The sequence below is a fragment of the Sebastes umbrosus genome, chromosome 13 (assembly GCF_015220745.1).
Source record: "Sebastes umbrosus isolate fSebUmb1 chromosome 13, fSebUmb1.pri, whole genome shotgun sequence".
In the NCBI taxonomy this organism is placed as follows: domain Eukaryota; kingdom Metazoa; phylum Chordata; class Actinopteri; order Perciformes; family Sebastidae; genus Sebastes; species Sebastes umbrosus.
In genome coordinates, this window is record NC_051281.1 from 22027667 (window position 1) to 22054551 (window position 26885).

Below are 26885 nucleotides of genomic sequence, written 5' to 3' on the forward strand. Positions count from 1 at the left end.
AGCGACTCGGCAGGGGGTCTGCCTGGGAAATATCAGTAACACTTACGTTGGAGCGCAGACCTGGAGGAGAGCGGAGGGCTTCCATATGAATGAATGGCTTTAAGAGAGGTGCCTGGGAAAAGCAGAGTACTTACTCACACAACAGAACTCCATTCTCCAGCGCTGATCGGAAGTCGTCGCTCCCAAATTTTTTCTTGGTTACTGCCTGGAAAAAAAGGATACAAAAACAGTGAGCGAGAAGGGTTGGGTGAGGAGAGGAGGCGGGGGTTAGTGTGTTGTGTGGTGGGGTGGGGAGGTTGGTAGAAGAAAGGTAGGATGTTGAGAACAGTAGCAGAGGAAGTCAGAGGTATTTCCTCCTACAGTGTCTCTGGGACAGAGTTGAGCACAGTTCTTCAGGTATTCCTCGGGGGGCTCCGTTCATTTCGCTTTAATGCTAAAAGCCGCTGGTAAACCGGAGAGCCGTGCTAAAACTGTGATGGAGCCAGGCTGCCCAAGCCGCAAGGCTATGGGAGCATCTGGAGCGCTGGAGGGAACACAGCGCTGTGTTACAGCCTCATGCCTTTCCCATGATCTCAAACCACCATTGCGGGAACACCAAGAGTCATTATGCAGGCACTGCGTGCATGACGTCCAGCCTCAAAAACACATGCACACTGAATAGACACACTGAAACATACTTGATTTTAAACATTACACTTGTCTGTAATTGTTTTTTTTACATCTACAACTTGTAGCCTTCCATATATGCAATCTGCATTTCCTCTCAAAGGCAATACTTTTTTATGTTTTTATGTGAAACTGCAACTTTGTTAACGAATATCAAATTCATGCTGATGGCCGCTCCCTAACAGAGCTTCCTGTTCTGTTTTGTTGGAATGTTTCCACCATCAACGTCTTGACCAATCAGCACCTGAGCTGCTAAATCCAACACAAATCATTACATAAGAAAACAATAAGAGGGTATACTGCTATTAATTCTGTACAATCTTCTATATTTATTATTTTAGAAAATGATTTCAAAATCTCGATGTGCATAAAAATACTTAATTATAGACATTTATAGATGGATGCATACATTTTTTGCATTCTAGTAAGTGCAGTACAGTAAATGCTCAAAAAAGCTTTGTAAATGTCTAGAAAACATTTTGAAACATCCTGGATCTGGATGCAAACACTAATCACTTGTTACATGGCCCGCGGCCGAACTTTCCAACATATTTCACAGAGACCAGTTTTTGAGATATCCTGCTAAATGATCCCAGTCAAACAAACAAACTGGGATTACTGAGTGTATGCTATGAGATATGAAAAGACTTCTGTGTATAGCTTCACTGACCTTACATACTGCAATGTGTTTGATTTGAAGTCTGCATGGAAATTAATTAGTTTACAATACCAATAGGGCAGATGAGCACACGCAGGCTATTACACTGTAAATATACGGTATTATAAGACAGCGGCAATTAACCAAAGTGCACACACACAAACACACACTCATGTACAAGGCAAAACGAGTCGAACCGGTCTCGCAAACAAAATCGGATGTGCCTTTTTACTTTAAAGGGAAAGGGACAAAAGCTGGGACAATTAGTGGCACAGCTGAGTACAGGCAATCATTTTGTGGAGGGCAAAAGACACCAGAGCAATTTGATAGACTGACTGGAGGACACTACTATTATTAGTTTTACACAAAGTTGTGTTACACCTCAGACCACACCCTGGGCCACCTGAGACGGCCTCAAATACCCATCATTCCAAGAGAATTAGACCGTGTTGTAATAGGTGAATAAGGATTAAAAGTTTTGCCACATCGTCTGCAGTCTGTCTTTGCACAATGCCATCAAGCTATTATTGGGAAATCCTTGTTTTGTTAGCAAACCAAACGGAGATCTCCGCCTGCTCCTCCTTCACTGACAAAAATACAATCATAACCAGACGCTGGAAAACACTAAACAGGAACACAGACAGACGAGCAAAGCTGCGAACACGCAGTATTCACACACAGAAAACACACTTCACAGTGCGGCGTATAATCTGTCAGGCGCTGCACTTGGCATATGAAATCCTGACCCCTGCTGTTGCATGTATGCGGGGCCAGCAGCTGTATGCAAACAAACAATGCAGGTGGAAAACAGTACAATAATTTAGATTCCAGTGGTGCTTACGCAAGGTGTGATAATTAAGATATTATCTCAGGAAGGTGGGGCCCGCCCTAGCACTGAAGCTTGCACTAAGCTGTCTGTAACAGAATAGTTTTCTCCTCTCTATCGTCATCATTATAGAGGTATTAACTCCCCTCAGATCCAGCCTGCTGTGCCCTCTCTCTCTCTCCTGTTTAACCTGCCATGTGGGATAACAACTCTAATCTGGAACAACATACTGCTACTCTGATTTAACAGGAGGGAGATTTAAAGGCAGGAGCAGAGATTTCCAAAACAGCTTGCCTTCCTGCAAACCCACCCACTCTCGCTCCCCTCAAGAATGTGCTGCTGAACGTGTCGAAGTCTTGTTTCTACATTTAAAGATAGAAATGTGGTCCTCAGAATTCATCACGGGCTCTTAAAATGTTCCGATACGTAATTAATTTGTATTATTGCTGCGGTGAACCAAGAATGGTGTCTTGGTAGAGCACAGATAATCAGAGGAGTTGAGGAGTCTCTGGGTCCGTGACCACAACTATTGTTTATTCATGCAGGGCACTGAGGCAAATCAGTATTCAAGGTTTGTGTGGATGGATATCAGGCCGATACTGACTCAAACAGCTGGATCGGGTATCGGTGACAATGGGGCCGATCCATATAATTCAATTCTATGCTTATACTATATACATTATATACTGGAATTTTGATTCCTGTCTAAAAGGACTGTATGTAATAGGTTGTAATCTAACCTAAAAAATTAGACCTTCCGCGACTTTCTGGGTTTCCTCTATCAGCCTAGACTGATTTTAATGTGAAGAATGCGGGCTGTTTTTTCCGGGAAAATCCGGATGTGACATCATGCGTGCTTGCGAGTGCCTTTACTCTCTTCAGCTCCTACCTCTACAGGGCTAAGAGTGTGCAACGATAGCTAACATTCAGTTTAGAAATGGAGTCCGCTAACGCCAACAAACGACCAGCCCCAACCACAACTCGGACTCCAACACAAAATCAACGAAAAACACAAAAAAAAAACAAAGTTATATCTAGTGAAGCCCGTCTTGCAAAACAGGAATGTGACCGACGTCGGGGGGAAAACTAGGATCAACATCGGCCGGGCCTTTGATCCATGGAGGGACCCTTGTTTGGTTTTGGGTATCAAAACGGTGTGCGAGCTGGCAAAATTCCTACTGGACAGGAAAGATAACATTACTGCCAAGCATTTGAAATATAGAGTGATATTGTGGTTTTAGCTGTATAATGATGCTAACGTTAATCAACATGATGCCTGTCGCCTCACTGTTTGAGCGATGCTCGCTCGCGTCTACGTAGTGCGAGCACAAGCGCGAGCAACAGGATGCTGACTGTCTCTGACTTAACGAACCAGAGGTGTCACTGTTAACAAGCAATTTCTGATCCCAACATATAGCCCCTTTAACTTTTGACAATTTGTTGCTGCATTAAAAACGTTTACACTTGAATTCCTGTTAATGCTGAAGATTTTTTACCAAATTGCTGGTGTATGATTTATTATTTTAATAAATAATAAGTACGATTCTGTAAATTTATATCTATATATTTATTTGTTATATTTTGTTTTACAAAGTTAAAAAGAAATATTTAAGTCAGGCCTGATGTTGCCTTACACACAAAAGAATGATCCAGTCACTTCCACACAGTGAGGCATACAGCTTATTAATTAACCACTGGTATCAGATCGGTCGATACCCAAAGCTATCGGTATCGGGCTGAAAAAGTCGGATTGGTGTATCCCTAATTAAAATAGGTATTTCTCTCTACATGACATCTTATGGACGAAAACAATGAATCAATTCTAAGAAAATAATCAGCATACTGATTGATAATGAAAACAATTGTCATTTGCATCCCTGAATCAAAACATGTACAATATCAATTGCCACTGTGTCACATTGTTTCCCCAACAACGTACACCAAAACCACACGGAGGCTTGGAGTTGGTTCAGTGTTACACGACAGCAACAACAACAACAGGATACATAACAAAACTTCAAGAACATCCACAGGCTCGTGTTACGTTTGATTGGCTGCTTTGCTCCAAAGTATGTGAGGAAACACAATACGGCCCTTTTCAACCAAACACAGGGAAGTAAAATCAAAACAAGAGTTGAAATCTTATACAGATTATGACCTGGGTTATTACATGACCTTGAACCTGATCAGTGGCTATAGTGAAGCCCTATTGAAAAACCTGTTTAAAGAAGTATTCCAAGTATTTTAGGTAACACCTTCCTGGTTGGCTCTTGGAGAAAATTAATTTTCCATCACAGCCAAAACTAAACAAAAGAAAAACTGGCATGATGTGCCTGACACTGTTGCAGCATGCTTGTGAGTTATTAATATAACAACCTACATTTGCTAAAACACCAGCGGAGAAACCATAAAAAGCACTGAAACACACACATACAATGTAATAAATAAGCACTAATTAGATAACTAACTGCAAACTTATTATTCATAACAGACTGTGTTTGTGTTTACAGGCGGCCATATGCATGATCTTCTGACCTGTAAGTTGCATAAACTTGCTCTTGATTGTCACAACGGTCACACTTACAGCCTTTTCTATTCAATTAACAAGGACCTCTATTATTCTACTTGGCCCTGCGGTTGTAGGACGCGGCGCCCTGTGCTGACAGCTGGCCAGCTCTGAGGGGGCTATGTTCACAGCCATGGCAGCTAATGCAGGAATGTGTCCATGTGACAGGCTCCAGACCATTTAGTCTAGTTTTTAACAATACCACCAACCTCGCCATGCACACATGCCTCTGTTTAAAGTGAAGCCAGGCGGCTTGTTAATCATTCAGTGGCAGAATATGACAGCCACAAAACTTTGTCTTTGAGCAGGAAAGGGTTTGCCCCGTGACAGAACCTGCTCTCTGATTGCTATTGTAATTCCCCGATGCCAAAACCTCTCACACCTACACTGTTAATATACTCGTCCCATGGCCTGTACCTCTACCTATTTAACTTGTTCAGCTTCCTGCTCACTCTCCCTAATCTTCCTGCTCCTGCCTGAGATCAGCCCCCCCCCCTCCACCCCACACCACCACAGTCCACGAGGTAAGCCACTACAATGGGCCAGTGTGCAAGTGTGGGAGACACTGATGTCACATCAGAAGAATTCAGATTCACCCCTCATGAAATTAGAACAATATTTGTTTAGTTAGAGCCGTGCAGCAGCTCCGCGCCACCCTGCTGGGAAGAGAATTTGCGAGATGAGGGAACATAATTTTACCCGCTTGTTAAAAGAAAAGAAAGAATGAGAGTCTGGCCGGAGCTTGGATGGAAACTTTAAATAAATTTGACTTATTGGAAATAAAAAGGGAATGTTTTTTTAAGTGCTGGTGGATAGTTTTTTTTAGTTTTGCATTTTGATTACTGCAATAGGAAAGGGGGTACATTATGACCATAAAAATAGCTTCAGAAAAGGAATTGCTTATTGAAACCATGTATTCTACGTATGACACATTTTTCACAAATTGTTATAAACATTGCATGAGCCATAATGTGTGACTGCTTTTTTAGTTTGTATTCATTACTAACACATGAAATAATCATTTCAATATCTTGTGTATGGCTTACATTTGATAGCAAGTGTCATGAGGATGATGGAAACCCCAAATCCAGTCATTCGTAGAAGTTTTTCATAATTGCACGAAACTGTAGTCTCAAAGAGACCCTGGAAAACACTAAAAAAAAACTGATGAGCAGGTCTAGGCAAGATCTGACAAAGGAAGAAGTGAGCAAACAATAATGATGAATGGGGTCAAATCCACGTAGTCTACCTGTACTAATGCTTGGAGTAAAAGCCACATGATTTCTAGTGGCTGAAATAATAGACTTGATTCTATTTCACCAGCTACCTGAGAAGTGAGGTCAAGGGTGACACATGCCACCATGCATCTGTTGGTCCTGGTTACTATTACGGCTGGGCGATTCAGCCAAAAATCTTCTCCCTATCTATCACAAGCAGTTACCAATTAGATTTCACCTTGTTTATGATTTCCAACGCTTGAGTCCTGTCAGTAAAGAAAGTTGTTGCGATAGTTTTCACGATACAATTACATTGAAAGACAATAAATTATCATTTTGAATTATCGCCCAGACCTAGTTAATATTATCTGAAACTTTGGGGTGAGCAGCTGAAGCTAAAGCCAAGCAAGATACTTCTAAATCAGGGATGTATTGGAAAGTAAACCTCAGCTTTACACCTTTATAGGCTCATAGTAGCCAAATCATCCATGAGGGTAACATCTTTAAACTGAAAAACCCACACAAAAACACCACTTTCCTGAACTGCCATAAGCAGTTGTCTATTAGATGTCATCTCGTCTATGTTTCCCAATGCTTAAGCCCTGCCAGTAATTGTAAAGAAAGTTGTTGAGATAGTTTTCAATAGTTTACAATTACATTAAAAGAAAATAAATTATCATTTTGAGTTATCGCCTAACCCTAGTTAATATTATCTGAAACTTTGGGGTAAGAAGCTGAGCTAAAACCAAGCAACATACTACTAAATCAGGGATATATTGGAAAATAAACTTCAGCTTTACACCTTTATAGGCTCATAGTGGCCAAATCATCCATGAGAGTAACATCTTTAAACACAAAAACACCACTTTCCTGAACTGCCATGAGCAGTTGCCAATTAGATTTCACCTTGTCTATGTTTCCCAATGCTTAAGCCCTGCCAGTAACTGTAAAGGAAGTTGTTGAGATAGTTTTTAATGTTTTTTGGGTTTTTTTTTTTAAAACTCACCTCAATCCATCTCTGCGCCTCCAGGTAGGCTTCATCACAGCTGACTGCGGACTGCTCGCGCCACTCCATCACGACACGGTGTTATCTCGAGGAGGAGGCTGCACCAAGTCGGTTCCTTCAAGTCCAGTGAGTGACATCAAATGTTGGCCAGTCCAATCAAGCAGATACTTTTAAACTAGTCAAGCGCGTTACAGGTGAACATCGCAATCACACTACTCATTCATGAAAAATGCCTCCTATTGTTCGTTTCCACCAGCTCATCACTGGATGAATGCAAAAGGTTTAACAGCTGCTCACCTGTTCTTTCTTTCATCCGACACACCCGGGTTTGTTGTTTCTTTTTGGTATTTTGTCACACTGCGCTCCGTTTTGCTCCACCTATGCAGACGAGTCTTCAAAGTCCGACCACCTCGTATGGTAGAAGAGGCACTAACACAGGCTGGAGCAGGAGGGTTTCCAAAAGCAGGGTCCGAGGACCACCCACGGGTCCTTTGAGCGGCTTCCAGGTGAACGTTATAGCTTGTTATTTCTCTCTCTGGAGGATTATTTTGAGCTCATGTTTTCACTGCTACAGTGGTGTAACTCTACACCGAATCACAACCAGCTACAAAACAGTCTCACATTACAGTCAAACTGGACTTAATGTGACGTCTGTGGTACCAAAATGTTTAGCCAAATGTTTAAAAAGTTGAGTAAACTCTTCTACTTGTAGGAGTTTACTCAACGCTCCTAAAACAAACAAACTGTCCTGCAGCGACACGCAGCGGCGGTGAGGCTGAACTGCAGCGCCTGAAATACAACCTGCAGAATTCCATATTCAAATCACAAATCAAAACTCACCTTTTTAAAACAGCTTTTAATTTGTAATTAATATTGTGTGTTTTATATCTCTTTTATGATTTCCTTGTTTTATGATCTTTTGATCTACGTAAAGTTTCTTTTAGAAAAGCGCTATATAAATAAAATGTATTATTATTATTATTAAAATTTAACTTCATCAATTTGGCGATTTAATCGTAAAAGCAGCAGTGAAAAGCTTTTTTGAGGTACTTGTACTTGAATGTACTTTGTCTACTCCGCTACGGAGGACCACAAGAGTCACGTAAATATTAATGAAACATTTAATTGATTAATAACTAATTGTACACTAAAAAATAGCCATTAATACCTTTGTTTGCAAATTGATTTATCCATCTATGAATAAATTGACTAAATTACAAAGTAAATTAATTACTTGACATTTTAAAGGGCAATAAAAAGAAGAATTGCAAAAAGAATTTAAAAAATCCATCAATAAATAGTTCAAATTGAAAAGGTATTTACAAAAACACCATATAACAGTCAATAAGTACATAATTTAAAAAATATATATTAATGGATTCATAAATAAATAATGGAATTTAAAATTATGCTTGAAAAATGCAAATTTAAAAAGTGAAATAATTAACTGGATTCACATGTTGAATTAAGAATACAGGTTTTAATCAGGCATTTAAAAGGGCAACTTCTTTTCCCCATATGCATTAGCATTTCCCTGCGGCTTAAACTATGTTATATGACTGTTTTATGGTGTTTTTGTGAATCTCTTTTTAATTGGAACTATTTATTGATGGATTATAAATATCATTGGAGTTTCAAGTGTCTAATATGATTTGTGTCCTCCTGAGACTGTTTTTTGGTTCATCTTAGCCCTGCCTTACATACACAAGACAGACACGTCAAGACAAACTTTAGACACCGTTTGCTTAATTTTCAGATATAAAAGGCACAAGTTAGTCAAATGCTTCAGCAAATGATGAGGCTTCCTCTACTGTTTTAAACGACAGGTTCACATTTTTTCAAATCTGTCTTAAAACAATAATCTGGGGCGAATATGAACATTGAGACCGGATGTGCTCTAGCTAATCATTCCTCCTGTTCATACTGGCCCGAAGAGATCCGCTCCAAAATCAATTTCAATGTAAATGACAGGAGACAAAAAAGTGTGTTTAAAAAAACATTCCAAAGTTTATCTGAAGCTAACATGAGACTTCAGTAGTCTGTGTTCGACAAATAAAGTGGTTATAATCCAAAGTTACAGCCAGCACATCCTGTCTCAATGTTCATATGGGCACCTTACTATTGTTTTAAGAGACTTCAAAAATATGAACCTATCCTTTAAGTTTTGAGAAAAGGGAAAACACATACTCCTTAAAGAAAGGTGTTTTGAATATTTTTTTTTCCCATTTTATGGAATAAATTATTAGAGTGGTAGTAAAATTAGGATGATATTTGCAATTTTGAGAGATGTTAACTGGTTGCAATCAAATCAGCAGCTTTTTGTGTTTCCATGGGAGAGGCATGTTTCACACTTCACATTCTGATTTCAAAGTCAATTTAAATGTTTAAATCAATATCCTCCTAACAAACATACATTAACATACACTTGCACGCACATTTCTTGTCTTTTTTTATTTCTTGTTATTTTATCTATCTATCTATCTATCTATCTATATCTTGTTCTAATTGTTTTGTCATCACTATTATGTAGTCATATTATTTCTGTATATTAATATTGTCTCTAGGTGGAGGCTTCAAATAAGCCCAGTGTTTTTTTTTGCCTCTTCCTGCACTGTATATCATTTATTCTTTTGTTATATTTGTGTAGTCTTAATTTGTGCAAAATAAATTAATAAAAAAAAAATATATATATATATATATTTAATTTTACCATTGCAGTTTGCCTATTTTTTTTAATTCTCTTCAGTAGGCCTGATCAAGTTGCATGCATCTGACAATAAAACAAACAAAGTTCAATATATATAAAAGGTAAACAGATTAATATTAAACTAAGATGTCTGTGTTACAGAGAATATCAACAAGAGAAATGCTTAATAAATTTGCCTTTTATTTGACAGAATTTCTAATTCTGATTACAAAAAATGTAGGCACCTTCCACATGGATGTACAGGCTGCATTTTCCAGCCGGCCTCACTTTCAGGAGACTTTATTTAATATGCTCCTTTTAACATTGTTACTGCATACAACAGCGCTTAGGCCTATCTGCTTTTTGAAAGCTATGACTGAAATTAAAGCCTTGCAAAACAGCTGTTTTTGACAATGTGGTTGGACACATGATCAAAAACAAAATCACTACAGTGCGCATCATTGAACCCAGAGTAAAAAAAAGAAGTTGAGCTCCCTCAGTTACCTGGAAAATTTGTTAAATTTCCTCCTTAATTGAAAGCCAAACACGTCATGTAAACAAAGCTGATATCTGTATTACAGTTATCGAGATGGTTCAGCAGTGGGGAACTGGAAGATTTTATCTTAACAAGAAATACTTTAAGTCGCACAGCCGCACTCAACAAAAACAGAACATTACTTCCGAATGATATCCCTGACATTTTGTTATTTTCCCCACAAGTATTTTGGAAAAAAAAAAAAAAAAATGTTTTCCAATAAAGTCAGCACTTGAGAATGTTTGGCAGTAATGTTTTCTTTGTTTTCTGAGGCCACGAGGGAGTTTCCTCAGTCTGAATCTTTGGAGAGGGCAATGATGGTGAAACGAACCTCCTGAGGGTCGCGAGCCATGAAGATCTTACAAACCTCTACAGCATCCTGCAGTGCAATCGAACAAGAAAATGATGACTTGTGACTCAACTTGAGAAGATGTTTTTATGACAATTTGTCTGTTTTATTCTGTGATGTCTTACCTCGAGGAAAGTATCTCCTGAAGTTTTTCCGTGGTTAATGGGGAAAGGCTTCCGGCCATCTAAAAAAAAAGACCAGGAGTTTTGCTTCAAATCTGCCACCACTAAATGCGGAATTAAAGTAATTATCATCGATAATGAGAAAAATACTACTCAATATTGTAACTCACCCAGTTCATATAAATGTCCTCCGACATTCACAAAAGCTATAAAATGCAGATTCACTTTCTCATCTAAACTTGGGGTCTAAAACAGACAAGAAATAAACAAAATTGCTTTAGAGTTCAACACTTTCTTTTAGGTTCAAAACTAGTGGTGTTATCTCTGTCAGAAGCATCGTTAGAAAACACAGATTGTCTAAAACTCAATACAAACCTCAGTCTGTCCCTCCTGTGCACTGGATTCATGTGTGACACGTATACTCTGAAACAGAGAGTAGGAACAAAACGCAAATGATTTGCAGTGTGAGCAATGGTCCCTGGTAGCTTTTGTGGTATTGTGCTTCATGGTAATCTTACCAATCTCCAACACATCTAAGATTTTTATGTACACGACACAAGGCCAGTATTATCATCTAACAAATGACGGCTAGAGAGCTGTTGCATAAAATTGTAAATGCTAAAGTGTTACCAGGAAATAAAGATGATTTTTTTCCCTATGGTGTCATCACTCAACAAGTTCAATTTTCAATTCAATTTATTTTTATATAGCGTCAAATCATAACAGAAGTTATCTCGAGACGCTTTTTATATAGAGCAGGTCAAGACCGTACTCTATAGGTTAGAGCAGGGGTCACCAACGCGGTGCCCGCGGGCAACAGGTCGCCCGTAAGGACTAGATGAGTCGCGCGCTGGCCTGTTCTAAAAATAGCTCAAATAGCAGCACTTACCAGTGAGCTGCCTCTATTTTTTTTAAATTTTATTTATTTTATTTTTTTGCTATTGTTGTTTAAATCAGACTTGCATGTAACTTACAAATGACAACATATATATATAAAAACACTTAAAATTTAAAATGTTTTTTGTGTTTAATATAAATGAACTCTGACCTAGTATAGTTCAAAGGTCAGTATTGTGCGCATGACCAAAACGTAGCGTTTGTTGCGCTCATACAAACAAGCTAGCAGACGCAACGAAAATGAGGAGAAGAGTTACCCCAAAAAATGGCAGAAAAAAGAAAGAAAACATATCATTTTCACGACGAATGGGAGGTAGAGTTTTGTTTTACCACTGTGAAAGGATCCTGCGTGTGTCTCATTTGCGGGGCAACTGTGGCGATAGCAAAGCGGCACAATGTGGAGAGACATTTCACTACATGTCACACAAGCTACCATGCTAACTACCCACCGGGCAGCGCACTGCGAGCAGAAAAAGCCCGCGAGTTAAAGGCAGCTTTGTGCAAACAGCAGTCTTTTTTCACTAGACCGGTTAAAAACTCCCAAAAAGCAACCGAAGCCTCGTTTAGAGCTACGCAATTCTTGATGAAGAAAAAGAAGGCATTTACAGACGGGGAGGTTGTCAAAGAAGCAATGATGATAATTGCTAAAACTGTGCTTGAAGACGAGAAGTATGGAACCGATGTACTCTCCAGTCTCTCCAATGTTCAACTCGGGGCAACTACAATGGTAAGAAGAGTGTCGATGATGTCTGGGAACTTGGCCGACCAGCTGGACCGTGATCTGGCGAGGTGCCGGTGGTTCAGCATCCAGTGTGACGAGTCGGTGGACAGCAGCAGTACGGCTCAGCTGATGGTCTTTATCCGGATGGTGTTTGATGATTTCTCCACAAAAGAAGAACTTCTGACACTACTGCCCCTGAAGACAACTACGAGGGGAGTTGACATTTATAACGCAGTGAAGGAGTTTTTGGTGGAAAAAAAGGTGCCGCTGGAAAAGCTGGTATCAGTGACTACGGATGGGGCTCCTGCTATGATCGGCCGACACACAGGATTCGTTGCTCACTGTAAAGCTGACCCAGAGTTCCCAAACTTTCTGCAGTACCACTGCATCATACACCAGCAGGCCTTATGTGCAAAAGTGATCTGCTTTGAGCACGTAATGACTCCCGTCGTGAAGATCATAAACAGCATCCGCTCCAGAGCTAAACAGCACAGAACATTCAAGGTACTTTTGGAGGAGCTGTCAGCTGAATATGATGACCTGCTACTACACACAGAAATCCGATGGCTCAGCAGGGGACGAATTTTGCAACGTTTTTTGTCACTTTTGGGTGAAATCAAAGAGTTCATGCAGTCCAGAGGTGAGGACACCGTGCTGCTGGAGGACACTGAGTGGATACTTGACCTTGCATTTTTGACGGACATTACTGGGAAACTGAACAGTTTGAACTGTGAGCTGCAAGGCAAAGGTAAAACTGTCGCCGATATGATAAGTGCTTTAAATGCATTTAAAGCTAAGATGAACCTTTTCTCTGTGCATTTACAGAGAAAAAAAGTGCTGCACTTTCCCTCTGTGCAGATGGTGCTGAAAGACAATGCTTCTGCATCTGAGGCTTTTGACAAAGTTGCAGAAAAGTACTCTCAGGTCATAAACAGAGTTGGGCAAGAGTTTGAGAACAGGTTTTGTGACCTGGATCAGCTTGAGCCATGTGTGTCGTTCATTTCTAATCCTTTCATGAACGTGGACATATCATGTATTGCTGAGCAGTTAAGTGCAACATTCAGCCTGGATGCTGAACAGGTGGAGATTGAAATTGTAACACTGCAAAATGACCTCCACCTCAAAGCCCATCAGGCTGCACCAAACTTTTGGTGCCTTCTTGACACAGAAAAGTACAGTGGTGTATGCGCAGCAGCTATGAAGGTTGCAAGCCTGTTTGGTTCAACTTATCTTTGTGAATCAGCCTTTTCTGACATGAACTTCATCAAGAACAAACACAGAACACGCCTCACTGATGCACATCTGCAAGACTCACTCAGAGTTGCAGTGTCAAGTTACACACCAGAGTACAACACACTGGTTAACAGCATGCAATGCCAGGCTTCCCACTAACTGACAAAGAAACAGATAACAGATTTTGTGTCCAGTTCAAAGTGTGACATGATTTATTTAAAAATTTGAGAGTTGATTTTTGTATTTTACATGAGTTATTATTTGTACAAACATGGTGCAAAGTAATTCATGATTTGTTAAAAAATGTTAGTGGCTAGCTAGTTAAAATGGGATATTGTGATTTCACAAGACTGTCGTAGAAGTGATCATTTTCAAATGTTTGAAAAATTTGAAAAACATGTGCACTTAGAGAAAATATAAAAATAAAGTGTTGCATATTGATATTTATCTGTTTCTATATATTTGTTGTGAGAAATCATTAACATGATCAGTGTTTTCACAAAGATAAATATCATTAATTATTAATAATAACATAGAGTTAAAGGTAAATTGAGCAAATTGGCTATTTCTGGCAATTTATTTAAGTGTGTATCAAACTGGTAGCCCTTCGCATTAATCAGTACCCAAGAAGTAGCTCTTGGTTTCAAAAAGGTTGGTGACCCCTGGGTTAGAGATTTAACCAGTAAGGTGACCAAAAATGTTCAGGGACACTGATAAAGATCTAGCTCCAAAAAAGTTTTCATCTATCACCTGTCTGACTAAAAGAATGGGAAAACATACAATGAGCAGAAAAAATCCTTTTTGTGAAATGCTGACTAAAATAACCCAAGGACTGACCACTTCATCACCCCATCCTTGAGCCAAGATCTCCTTTTCAGTGTTTTCTTACCTCATCTTTTTCCAGGAAGGTGGCCTTCTCCTTTGAGCTCATTTTAGAGGTTTGTTCAATAAACTTCTTAAGAGCAGAATCGGGCTCTGAGGAGAAAGGACAACATGCATATAATTATGCAAGTATATGTTTATGGATTTACTATATGGATTTAGAGCTGAGTGATGGATCAACACTTCTTTCTTTGCAACTGTAAAAGGAGATTATGTATGGTAAGTTAATGTGCTTATTATAAATGGAATCTTTTCTTAGTCTTAAAACTAAGTGATACAAAGCTGTTCTAGCTGAGAACTAGAATTACCGCCTCATGCTTGTATGCCTCCGCCAACCAGTCAAGTTGCAGTTTATATCCATGTCTGTCAAAATTGTCATCACTTCATCGTTTTATCCTATTAGTTATTTGTGTGATATTGTCATAATTAGCATATGAATTCTTTAGTTATGGACAAAAACATGTTTTGTGAGGTCACCGTGACCTTTTATCACCAAATTCTAAACAGTTCAACCTTGAGTCCAAGTGGACGTTTGTGCCAAATCTGAAGAAATTCCTTCAAGGCATTCCTGAGATATCATGAGAATGAGACGGATGTGAGGTCAGTGACCTTGACCTTTGACCACCAAAATCTAATTAGTTCATCCTTGAGTCCTTGAGCATTCACAAGAATGGACTGGAGGGACAACCCAAAAACATATTGCATCCAGCCACAGCTGTCGCCGGCACGGAGGCATAAAAATGAACAAATGTCATTAATTGTTTTGCAACACTACTATTTATTTTTCTTAAAATGTAATAAAACCATAATTTAATGGATATGGTGTTAAATTGTCCACTCAGTTATTTTAACCCACACACCATCAACTCTGTAATCATACAACCGTCTTGAGTTGTCACTCTCAAGTTGTAAACATGGAATCTTTCACATCTCCACCATTGCATATGATGTGAACAGAATAAATACTTACCAAATTCCAGGTGTGCCTGGTTGTTTGCCACCGCATGAATTAATCCTATTGTTCCACAGGCGTTTCCAATAGTTTGCGTGATGAAGTAGACGTCAGGAGAGACCTCCTGTTGCTGATCCTTGAGTTTTTTTTCCTCTAATTGCTTGAATGCTTCATACTGGACAGAAGAGAAATCTCTATTGAACATTGTTTCTTATCGCCAGAACAACATGTATATAGAATTAGTAAAGAGGAACTATTATGCTTCTTTTCAGGTGCATACTTGTATTTTGGGTCTCTACTAGAACATGTTAACATGCTTTAATGTAAAAAAAAAAAAAAGTCTTCGGACTCTGCTCCAACTCCGCTCTAACTAGCTTTGTTGGAGGGCTTGCCAAACTAGCCGTTAGGCAGGTATTATGCAAATGTGTTACTTGGTGACATCACCACGTTGCGGAAGAAAAGGCAGGAATTCAAATAAAGCCTTTCAGGCAGTTCAGGAGCAGTGTTTCTGTGGGAAAAAGTAACTCCCTTTGGCATGGACTTTGGGCTTTGTAATGTTGCAGACCTTTTACATGCACAAAAAACGATATGACACACTAAATGAAAGGGAAAAAGCACAAAAGCATAATAGATCCCCTTTAAGTTACAACATGTATGCATAATGTGAAGACATCCATTATGGTTCATGAACATGCGGTTAATACATTTTAAACCAAAGATTTAAAAAAAGTACCTTCTCTGTCACTGGGAAGAGAAGTAGCACTGCGCACACTGGTCTTGGTACCATGCTGAGAAGCTCCGGGTCCAATCCGTATACATCTCCAAATTGCCAGGTTGGTTTCATACCCAAGCAATTGACAAACTACACAAAAAGCTGAAAGTAAATTTGTATGCATACAAAGACATAACGCTAACCTAACAATATCTGGCAGACAAGTTTAACTTAAAGTAAAGTTGTATGAAATAGCTGGTACAACTGACTCCTACCTAAAACCAATTGAAATGTCAATTTCATTACTCTCCAATGAATATTCACTGCATGCCAGCATACAAAATTTCTGTCAGAAAATCTTACAGGGTATTTCCTGTAAATAATGCATTATACTAATTATTATTATTAATAAAGAAAACTTCTATTAAAACCCAAGCAAGCATTAATTAATTAATTACCAATCTAATATTGGAAACTTTATTGTCATATGTACAATTGGATACTTGCCTGTAGATAAAGTTCCCATTTTTCATGTACAACTGACCTGCTGTGAATTGACTGAACAGTTACACTTAAAATAAATTTAAATGAATAAAATGGAAATGTACCAATTAAGCAATGTCTCTGCTCTCCCTCATTTTTAGAACCAAAGTGCATAGTTCCTATGAACCTGTACAATAGATCATTACCACACAGTGCACTTTCATAGAGCTACTGGAGTTACCCTGCACTATACTCATTTTTAACAGTCTCTTCTGCACTATATTCACTTTTTTAATAGTCTTGTATCACAGCTGTTACCCTGCACTATATTCACTTTTAACAGTTTTCTTCATCTCCTTGTATTTTTATATCTGCTATATTTTCTTGTACTTTGCACTACTAACTTTTTTACTGCCTTTTTACAAACATATTTTTGCACTATGGAACTGTGATGCTGGAAACTTGAATTTCGCTAGGGATCAATAAAGTTACTATCTACCTATCTATCTATCTATCTATCTATCTACCAGATGATATCCAGATGAACTGGCATTTACAGACTGACACGTCCAAACTCTTGGCATGTGAACAGCAGTCTGGTTATTAATCTTTACTCTTTAAGAGGTTTTGGCTTCTCCAAGTTAGAAACCTTTACTTCAGGTCAGAGGCTACATTTCTAGGTAGATGTTATTGACAGCTGTACGCATGCACTGTGTTTCTCAGACAGTAGTAACTTGTACTCTTTAATGACAGCGTTGGGTTGGATGTAGCATCGCTGCTAGGTAGGTAGGCCTTGTCCCTCTGCAAGTCGCTTTGCAGCTGATTATTTAGATGATTTATAATGTTAAATCAAATCAGAAGAAAGTACTCACCTTTGTCATAACCTGAAATGAGAAAAACACAAATAAAAACGTTAGTAAAATAGTTTCTGGATGTGGCAAAGCAGCCACACACCGGCTGCAGCTTTTGTTCTAAGTTGCTAGTTAGCTAGCTCTCACATGCTTATTAGTGAATGAATGACGTGGATAAAACGAGATAGTTTGAAGACATATCAACAACACGTACTTCTGGGTTAGACTCCAGAGGCAACCAGCGTGGACTGTCCATGTTGAAGTCACGTCGACGGTTTATTTCCCTTCAACCGAGAGATGAAACGATGAAACACCAAAATCTGTTTGACAGCTGGGGGAAATCACTTCCGCGTCAGGAGATCGCACCTTGACATTTAGGTTAATGCGCAGGGGTGTTTGCTTTTACTTAAACCATAAATGCACAACACCCAGTACTTTACGACATTAACAGACGGGTTACATGTATTTAATACAAAATTATCGTATGTTTTTAGCCTAAATAATCGTGTCATGGTTCTTTGTCTTCAAAATGAAGGATTTTTTAAAATGTAATTCCCACACCATCAGGCCAACAGTGGACCATTCCAGAGTCATGGGCTGGGTTTCAAAGTGTGTAGCTCTAACAATTGGGCGCAGCATCCATCTCAGCCAGAAGGGGGCGCTGTTGTCCCACATTAGCTTAGTCCTCTTCTACACTTCTCTAAATATTCTTCAGGTTATTCCCTGAATATTCTTCACTGAAACTGTCTCCCACATAAAAAGGCACCTTCCAGTTTGATGCATGGCTTTTGTGAATATGTGAATATATCTTGTACTGTATATACTGTATATGTTCTTAATGTATATGTTGTTAAAATGCATTGTACAAAGTATTTCTTATATATTTACTTTATAACTGTACAGACTGCACATTTGTACATATTACATTTATTTATTGCAAGGCAAGGCAAGGCAAGGCAGCTTTATTTGTATAGCACATTTCAACAACAGGGCAATTCAAAGTGCTTCACAGAAACATTCAAGAACATTGCAACAAAGTGCAAAAGATCATTAAGACATAATTAAAACAGTTATAAAAACATAAAAACATTAAAACATTAAAAATTAGAAAATAAAAACAAGCTAAAAATAAAAGCTAGGATAGAAACTAAAATAGCGTAAAACACAAAAGAGTAAAAGCTCTAGTGCAGTATCAGGTCATTATCTGGTTTAGAAAAGGCACCCGCAAACAGGAAAGTTTTAAGCTTTGTTTTAAAAGAAGTGAGAGTTGGAGCGGTCCTGCAGGTTTCTGGGAGCTTGTTCCAGATATTTGGTGCATACAAACTGAAAGCTGCTTCTGCATGTTTAGTTCTGACTCTGGGGACACTAAGCAGACCTGATCCAGATGACCTGAGAGGTCTGGATGGTTCATAACACACTACATTTATTTATTGACGGACTGCACACACTATGTTCACCCATTCACTCTGTATCTTTTATATCTCTATTATTGTTTTTATAATTTTTGTATACCTTTACCTCTCCTGTGTTTCACTCTGTTTGCTGATGTTTGCTGATGTTGCTGCCTTGACACCTGAATTTCCCTCCGGGGATTAATAAAGGTTCATCTTATCTTATCTTATCTTAAAAAATAAATAAAATGTGATTACTGTTTTCATTACACACAATAGGCTTCAGTAGGCTATATCAGGTGGTATTCATTGCTTTTGTTGTACATTTGCATCATTACACCCCCTTTCAGGACTGTGTGGTAGGGCTGCAACAAATCCTTTGTATAAATCATATGAATCTGTAACTACAATGTCTTAGTTCAAAATGATTTACAAGCTCATTTAGATGCATAGTTTGGGAATAATCTGATCAAGTTTCTAGAATCATTAAATATTTCTACAGTAGCTAGTGATCATTCCCCAATCTGGTGGAGTTATTAAGTGCCTGTTGGTGGTTATTAAACGCCCGGTGATCCTGGTGTTTTCACAGCAAATACATTTGAACTGTAATCACCCAATCAGTAAAGAAGAAGGGCAGCCCATGTCACTGAGCACTGATCTCCTTTGCTGTTTGTTTGGAAAGCCTAAAGAAAATCCCAAGTAAGCACTTGGGTGTTATTCATGTATTTATTTCGTTATTATTATTATTATTATTATTGTTGTTGTTATTGTTGTTGATGATGTTATTATTCATTCAAACATATGATTGTATGTTCAAATATGTGAAGTTGAGTGTAGTTATATCTAACATTTAATAAGTAAAGGCTGTTTATTTGTGCTTGTTGACTGGGATAACAGCTTGCCTGCTGGTACTTATGGAGGACCACAAGAGTCACGTAAATAGTAAGAGAGCATTTAATTGATTAATAACCAATTGCACAATAAGAATAGGCATTAATAAATGTCTTTACAAATTAATTTATTAATCTATGAATAAATGGACAGAATTGCAAAGTATTTAATTATTTGACATTTTAATGGGCAATAAAAAGAAGAATTATTAAAAGAATTTATAAATGAAATATTTATCCATATTTAAATAGTTCAAATTAAAAAGAGATTAACAAAAACACCATAAAACAGTGAAAAAAAGTACATCATTTAAACATACATTAAATAATTCATAAATAAATATTGGAATTTAAAATTCTAGTAATTCTATTTAACCGTTTACTACAATGATTGCAATACGCCGAGAAACAGAGAGAAGAAGAATACTGTTGATTCTCTTGAAAGGAGAGGAGTTTTCACAAATAATTCTCAGGGAGAGGATTTATTTTATTTCATTTATTTTATTTTACAACACAAAATTTAAAATTCTAGTAATTCTATTTAACCGTTTACTTCAATGGTTGCAATACGCCGAGAAACAACGAGAAGAAGAATACTGGTGATTCTCTTGAAAGGAGAGGAGTTTCATTCTTAGGAAAATATTTGTTTTTATTTTATTTTATTTATTATTATTTTATTTTATTTTATTTTACTGCATAATCTCTTGTTCACCACTCCAGTCCAGTTGGTGGCGGTAATACACTTCTAAACTGATTTGCCAATCGCCAATAAACACTAACAAAGTAGAAAAAGAAGAAAAAGAGGAAGAAGATGGCAACAATTCTCTGCCCAAAAAGTAGCTCTACTTGGCATTAGGTGTTTTTTGTTTTGTTTTTTTAAATAATGATACAAATATTTTTGTTGAAACGTCGCTAAAGGAGTCTAAAGCGACAAAGTCGCTAAGTTGTCATCATTGCAGGGCAGTGCAGCCTGCAGCCTGACAGAGAGAGAAGATGCCTGCAGCAGCAGAGGAGTCGCAGGGTGGGTTTGAACTCGCATCATGTAGCCTTACAGTGTTGTCAGCAGGTTGTAGCTTGACTAGAGAGTAACGTTATCTTTGTAACGTTATACCACCCAGGCAATGTATTATAGTTACTCAGCGTTAGCTTAACACGGTACTGGAGGTATGCAAGTTACTGTTTCCCCGTGCTCCCCTACCCAGAAGTCACTCTGCGTCAAATGTAGTATCTTATTGACAATAACCTGATATTTTCAGGTGGAATTTAATTTCATTCTCACTGTGCAATATCATTTTCCACTTGTGCAATTTTGTTTATAGTCTGTTTATTGCCAATACTGTATATACTGCTCCTATTTTTATACTCCCTTCTATTTAAATGGTTCATATTTTGTTACACTTTGTTTAGGTCTTTTTTACTGTGTTAGCTGATGCATCTTGTTTTTTGCACTATCCCCTTTGCTGCTGTACACTGCACATTTCCCCACTGAGGGACTAATAAAGGAATATCTTAACTTATCTTAACTTATCTTAACTTATCTTAACTTATCTTAACTTATCTTAACTTATCTTATCTTAACTTATCTTAACTTATCTTAACTTATCTTATCTTAACTTATCTTAACTTATCTTATCTTATCTTATCTTACTGGAAAATATCTGGAGCTTACCTCATAAATATATAATAACTCATAAAGCTAAAGAAATGTCTTTCAAGCATTAACATAAATATTACCCCCACTAACTTTTATTTAAATAGATTTAAAAGTGACATGAATGATAAGTGTACCCTTTGTACTTTGGCTGGTGAAAGTGTTTTTTTTTTTGTTGTTGCTTGATTTGGAACTGCTCTCACATACATTGTTTTTGATATTTCGTTTTTGATCATGTCCTTCCAGAGTTTGTTTTGTGTTTTGAACATGTGCTGTTTGGTGTAATTATGTCCAAACACAACTATTTTATCAACATAATTATTATTTTGGTTAAATTCTATATTCATAGGAGCAAAATTAAAGTTACATCCTGCTTAAATATATATTTTTTTACAAGAAACAATATAAGCAAATAATGATTTCCTCTGACAACGCAAACACAGTTAAACTTGCAAATGTATGTTGTATCCTCTGCATTTTTTTTTTTTTTTTTTAATACATCTTTTGTCTTTTTTTTTTCCTGTAAATGGATAAATTATTTTTAGGGCTTTCAATTGATCCAAATATTTAATCACAATTAATTGCATGATTGTCCATAGTCAATCGTGATTAATCGCAAATTAATAGCACATTTTTTATCTGTTCAAAATGTACCTTAAAGGGAGATTTGTCAAGTATTTAATACTCTGATTAACATGGGAGTGGGCAAATATGCTGCTTTATGCAAACATACGTATATATTTATTATTGGAAATCATTAGCAACACAAAACAATGACAGATATTGTCCAGAAACCCTCACAGGTACTGCATTTATCATAAACAATATGCTTAAATCATGACATGGCAAACTGCAGCCCAACAGGCAACAACAGCTGTCAGTGTGTCAGTGTGCTGACTTGACTATGACTTGCCCAAAACTTGCATGTGATTATCATAAAGTGGGCATGTCTGTAAAGGGGAGACTCGTGGGTACCCATAGAACCCATTTTCATTCACATATATGGAGGTCAGAGGTCAGGGGTCCCCTTTGTTTGGAGCATTATTTAACCTCTTTCGCAGCAAGCTAGTGTGAGATGGTTGGTACCAATTGATTCCTTAGGATTCATATGATGCCAGTAACTTCACTCTAGCTTTAAAACTGAGTCCGCCACAACCTCCGTAAGATCGATTTTGCATTAATGCATTAAAGAAATTAGTGACGTTTAAAAAAAAAAAAATTGTGTTAAACACGTTATCGCGTCAACTTGAACAGCACTAATTATTTTTTTTTCTAATTTATAAAATATTATAGTGCATAGTATTATGGATTTTTATTAAATCTTGCTTCATGTGTTGGCCCTTATTATCCCCTGTCTTCCTGTCTTGAATATGTATTATACTTTGCTACTGAATAAGGTTCTGAGGGGAAAAAAAGATTTATACTTAGTTTTCTTTCGGAAAAAAAAGATTGATAATGTCACGCTCATATATTTGTAATAATTTTTATCATAAATACATAATTTGCTAAATGCTTCTGCAGTTGAAGTTGTTTGCCTGTTCCTTAAAAGAGAGCATGACAACGTGACTTACTTTACCTCTGTGCTTCAGGTGTCAACAAAGTTGTGGACAACATCTGTAAGCTTTCTCCGGATCTCTTGGCTGAAGCAGTGAGTATATTTTTCAAAATATAGTATATAGTATAGTATAGTAAATTTTTGCCGAAAGCAAGTTAATTCTATACTTGAAAGGTAAATAAGCATACGGCACAGTCCTTGATTAATATTTAAGTGAGTGATATTGAAGTGCTTAAAAGAGAAGTACAAGTCATACGTCATGTTGTTATTGTTTCTGAAATGACTCATTTAAATCAACCACATGCCTCTTCACACTTCATTTTATGAGCTTCACAACAGCATGGAGTTGCAGTGGAGCCAGCCTCTCAGTGGGATTAACAATTGGATGTTAAATACAATATAAACGTGTTCATTGTAGGACTATTAGCAGCCGTACTCTGCACAGGATGTGGTGTTGTTGCTATAAAAGTTATACGCTTCTAGTTCTGTTAACTAATCTTATAATCTCCACAGTGTCAGCACATTCTGATTTATCTTCAAGGTCAATCTAGAGGAGTAGATTCAGCTGAAATTTCTGATGTGAGTCAATATTTCCTCAGAATATTTTTCTAACTTCTAGTAACCCATCTTCCCAAGTTCCTCTTTCATTACTTGTTTTGTTTTTCTCTTGTCTGGACAGAGATTTCAGAGAGCTGGAGTCAGACTTGATCATGAAGCTCTGCAGAACATGATCAGATTCCTCTTGTTAACATTCAGGTATTTTTCGTCCTATTGTTTTATTGCCTCTGAATGTGGTTTGCTAGTAGCTGGTGAATGTGTCTTCTACTGTGTAAGCCCACGTTTATTCCTTATGTTATTGATCATCAGTGTTAGTCCAGTTTTTATGTATTTGCATGTTGAATCCAAATCCCCTTGATAAGAAAATGCCTATAGCATTGGCTCCAATTGTGTAACGGAGCTTTAACATCTGTGTGGTGTGATAGTTAACATTTTTACCATCAGGTCAGCTGGGAAGAGCAGCCTCTCTGGGGATGACCTTGTGTTGAGGCTGGAACAAGACAGTAACAAGTGGCCCAAAGCTTCCCTTCAGGTGTTGCACAGGTTGTGGAGTGAACATGGTGCATTAGTCCATGCTCAGCAGGAGGTCCAGTCCGTGCTCAGCATCGGCCAGGTAGGTCCACATCTTCAAATATTATCTGATGACCTGAAAACAGAATTTGTCTATATTCAAGGCCGATGAGACTTGCTGTGTCTTTCTAGTTAGTGGACATGCAGTGGAAACTCGGCATGGCAGTGAGCTCCGACACCTGCCGATCGCTCAACTCCCCGTACGTGTCTCTGCTGCTGAAGATCGTTGAGCCCTCTGGACAGATTTGCCAGAGGTCTTTTGAGATGACCATTCCACAGTTCCAGGTCTGTATTTGTTGATGTGAATGATGGTGCAATTTATTACAAGCTTGATTTTGTGATTCTTTTTATTTTTTGTCCTCTGCAGAACTTTCAGAAGCAGTTCAAGGAGATGGCAGCTGTTATGGAGACTGTGTGAGAGTTGCAAGCACACCTAAGTGCTTGTCAAAATTACACCCCAGTTTACATGTAACCAACGGAGGAACAGCTTGACACAGGTGTGTGTCTACTGGCTGTCTCAAAATTACTCCAAATGTCAATTGTCTGCTTTGCACTTCCATTTTTTCCCCCACAGATTGCATAAGCTCCTAAATGATTAACTTTAAAGCCCACCGGCTGTTACAATAATTGAAAATCTGTCTTCACTGAATGCCAAGACTTTAACTTATCCAGGTATCATGAAAACTAATATGCAATAAATCCTACCTTAACGAAGGTCGTAATGTTCAGCTTTTGTTTAAACTGTTCCAGAGAGGTGCTGTTGAACTGTATTAGATTATGCAGAGAGGTTTTATAACCTTCATGAAGGTAGGATTTATTGCAGGACTGTTGTATCAGACTGTATTAGTTTGAGCTAGGTGTACCTAATAAAGGGGCAACTGAGTATATATCTACTGCTAATGCTGCAAAAACCCTGACTAATATTTAAATTGTTCCTAATTAGTTACAAAATGTATAACAACGATATGGTTTAGATTAATCCTAGTTTGCACTAAACTTTAGTTCTGGTGTTACTTGTGCAGAATAAAAATATGCTGTTGCCACAGTGAACACAGCCGTTGCTTATGTTGCTGTATTTTTATGTAGGGTAAGATGTGATTAGCCCACTATACCACATCCTTTACACAATATAGTGTCATTTAGTGGCTACACTTTCATATAAACCTTGCAGTGCATTTTTTTGTTTGAAAAGCTTGTGAAGTGAAATGATCCACAGTTTTTGTGCTTTTTGCTAAAGGTGCTATGGATAACATTCTCTTATTCTCCCTCCCATGCATTCACTTCGCAACAAGTCGTTGCCAGGCACTTACCGTCTATCTCAGCCATTTATCAGTTTTTTTCATACTAACCGATGACCCAGAGATACCACATGATACCAACGTCATTATACTATTGGCTCACAAGCCTTGTTAGAAGTGGGAACCAAACGTTAAATATCTTCCACAGAGTTAAACAAAACATTCATTTTGGACACACCAAATTTTTTTAAATGACTAATTTACAATTATAATTTTTTTCAGGAAAAGACATATTTTTATTCGGCACCTCTCTGAAGGCTCGTTGACATATTATTTAAAAAAAATATTTGTTTACATAAAAATGTTATCAATAAGACCTTTAATGTCTAAATTAGGAAAACTTACTTTTGCTGCTTGTGTTTTCCCCTGGTAATGCTGAAATGGCTACTGTGTGGTTCAGAGGAGGCCTTTGTCTTTTTTTTCTACTTGTATCCGTCCATCTTGACTTTGATGCCATACAACAATGATGCAATAAACTAAATTATTAAATGTAAACCTCCAGTGCATGTTTTTTTTATCCCTACTTCACGGCTCAGATCAAATCAAAGTAAAAGCAATTATACACTGAATGAATTGAATGCTGTAAATTAGTGTCACTGTTTACCATTTAACTTCTCTGTATATGTGGAGTCCACAGAGATATAGAGAAATAATTCTGACTCTCTACTGTATAGTCTAATAGTGGTTCCTGATGTGATGTCTGAGGATCTGTAGGCATTCCAGTGGGGAGTCCAGAGGGTCTGCAGCAAGTTTAGGGATGATTTAATTACTATTAATAATTCAGATTGTGTAGTTTACGATTGCATATTTAGATGGATGTATCATTAATTTCCATTTTTGCTGCAATGCAATGTAGACAGTCAATTCAACAGTTTTGGGGAAGCATAGTTTGCAAATTACCAATTTACAAACAAAAACACTGGAAGAAGTTGAACTACAGCAAAGCTATCCCTAGGAAACAATCTAGAAGCTACTTAGAAAAAGTAGTTCAAACTACTTTGTAAAAATTTTAAATTAAATTGAGACTTTACATGTATTACCAAATTATAACAAAATATTAGGGCTGTCAATCGATTAAAATATTTAATCGCAAGATTGCCCATGATTAATCGCAAATTAATCGCACATTTTTTTATCTGTTCAAAATGTACCTTAAAGGCAGATTTGTCAAGTATTCAGTACTCTTACAATGACAAATATCCAGAAACCCGCCCGGGTACTGCATTTAGCATAAAAAAATATGCTGAAATCATAACATGGCAAACTCAACAGCTGTCAGTGTGTGAGTGTGCTGACTTGACTATGAGTTGCCCACAACTGCATGTGATTAGGGACCCCTTTGAAAATGGCCATGCCAGTTTGGGGCGTTATTTAGCGTTCTTCGCAACAAGACAGTATGACAGTTGGTTGGTACCAATGGATTCCTCAGGTTTTCTAGTTTCATATGATGCCAGTATCTTCACTTAAGCTTTAAAACTGAGCCGGCTACAACCTTTGAAAGATCGATTGTGTTAACTTTGAAAGCCCTACAAAATATAATACAAAAAGTCACATGCCAGCAAAAAAAGCCACTCCATTGAATTTATTTGTGTGTCCACTTGTTCACAGGT

The 26885-nt window shown here is 37.7% G+C and overlaps 3 protein-coding genes across 14 annotated transcripts in view; 1 reads left to right on the forward strand and 2 right to left on the reverse strand.

Moving 5' to 3' along the window:
• The window catches only part of LOC119499999 (LIM domain only protein 7-like), a 58883-nt gene extending 51533 nt beyond the window's left edge, over positions 1 to 7350 (reverse strand). For 10 of the 11 annotated variants that reach the window (XM_037789342.1, XM_037789347.1, XM_037789346.1 and 7 more), the window contains exons 1-2: positions 6940 to 7327; positions 135 to 205 (exon numbers count right to left, since the gene is read on the reverse strand). In XM_037789342.1, coding sequence (XP_037645270.1) covers positions 135 to 205; positions 6940 to 7008 — 140 coding nt within the window. In that variant the 5' untranslated portion in view covers positions 7009 to 7327. Of the gene's footprint in view, positions 1 to 134; positions 206 to 6939 lie in introns of all 11 variants that reach the window. The other variant, XM_037789340.1, reaches the window with a different exon arrangement.
• A 2456-nt stretch (positions 7351 to 9806) lies between these two features.
• uchl3 (ubiquitin carboxyl-terminal esterase L3 (ubiquitin thiolesterase)) lies at positions 9807 to 17726 on the reverse strand. The gene is made up of 9 exons (XM_037790504.1): positions 17577 to 17726; positions 17384 to 17395; positions 16050 to 16178; positions 15335 to 15491; positions 14372 to 14457; positions 11007 to 11054; positions 10802 to 10877; positions 10635 to 10693; positions 9807 to 10539 (listed from the first exon to the last, which is right to left on the reverse strand). The coding sequence occupies exons 1-9, from the start codon at positions 17616 to 17618 to the stop codon at positions 10450 to 10452; spliced, it is 699 nt and encodes a 232-aa protein (XP_037646432.1). The 5' UTR covers positions 17619 to 17726; the 3' UTR covers positions 9807 to 10449.
• A 2649-nt stretch (positions 17727 to 20375) lies between these two features.
• Positions 20376 to 25770, forward strand: commd6 (COMM domain containing 6). 2 transcript variants are annotated; one of them, XM_037790673.1, is made up of 7 exons: positions 20376 to 20664; positions 22884 to 22942; positions 23363 to 23428; positions 23529 to 23605; positions 23852 to 24020; positions 24110 to 24262; positions 24345 to 25770. In XM_037790673.1, the coding sequence occupies exons 1-7, from the start codon at positions 20637 to 20639 to the stop codon at positions 24393 to 24395; spliced, it is 603 nt and encodes a 200-aa protein (XP_037646601.1). In that variant the 5' UTR covers positions 20376 to 20636; the 3' UTR covers positions 24396 to 25770. The 2 variants fall into 2 exon arrangements, with proteins under 2 accessions (XP_037646601.1, XP_037646602.1); XM_037790674.1 differs by having other exon boundaries at positions 20418 to 20499.
• Positions 25771 to 26885: the final 1115 nt, after the last annotated feature.

Bases quoted from the DNA above. Each gene is read 5' to 3' on its own strand.
- uchl3 (XM_037790504.1), bottom strand. From the start codon at position 17,618: ATGGACAGTCCACGCTGGTTGCCTCTGGAGTCTAACCCAGAA. The intron at 11,055-14,371 runs GTAAGAAAACAC...TCTCTGTTTCAG, and splicing joins CCTTCCTGGAAAAAGATGAG to AGTATACGTGTCACACATGA. The intron at 10,694-10,801 runs GTGAGTTACAAT...CTTTTTTTTTAG, and splicing joins AGGACATTTATATGAACTGG to ATGGCCGGAAGCCTTTCCCC.
- commd6 (XM_037790673.1), top strand. From the start codon at position 20,637: ATGCCTGCAGCAGCAGAGGAGTCGCAGG. The intron at 20,665-22,883 runs GTGGGTTTGAAC...TCTGTGCTTCAG, and splicing joins AGCAGCAGAGGAGTCGCAGG to GTGTCAACAAAGTTGTGGAC. The intron at 24,021-24,109 runs GTAGGTCCACAT...GTGTCTTTCTAG, and splicing joins CCGTGCTCAGCATCGGCCAG to TTAGTGGACATGCAGTGGAA.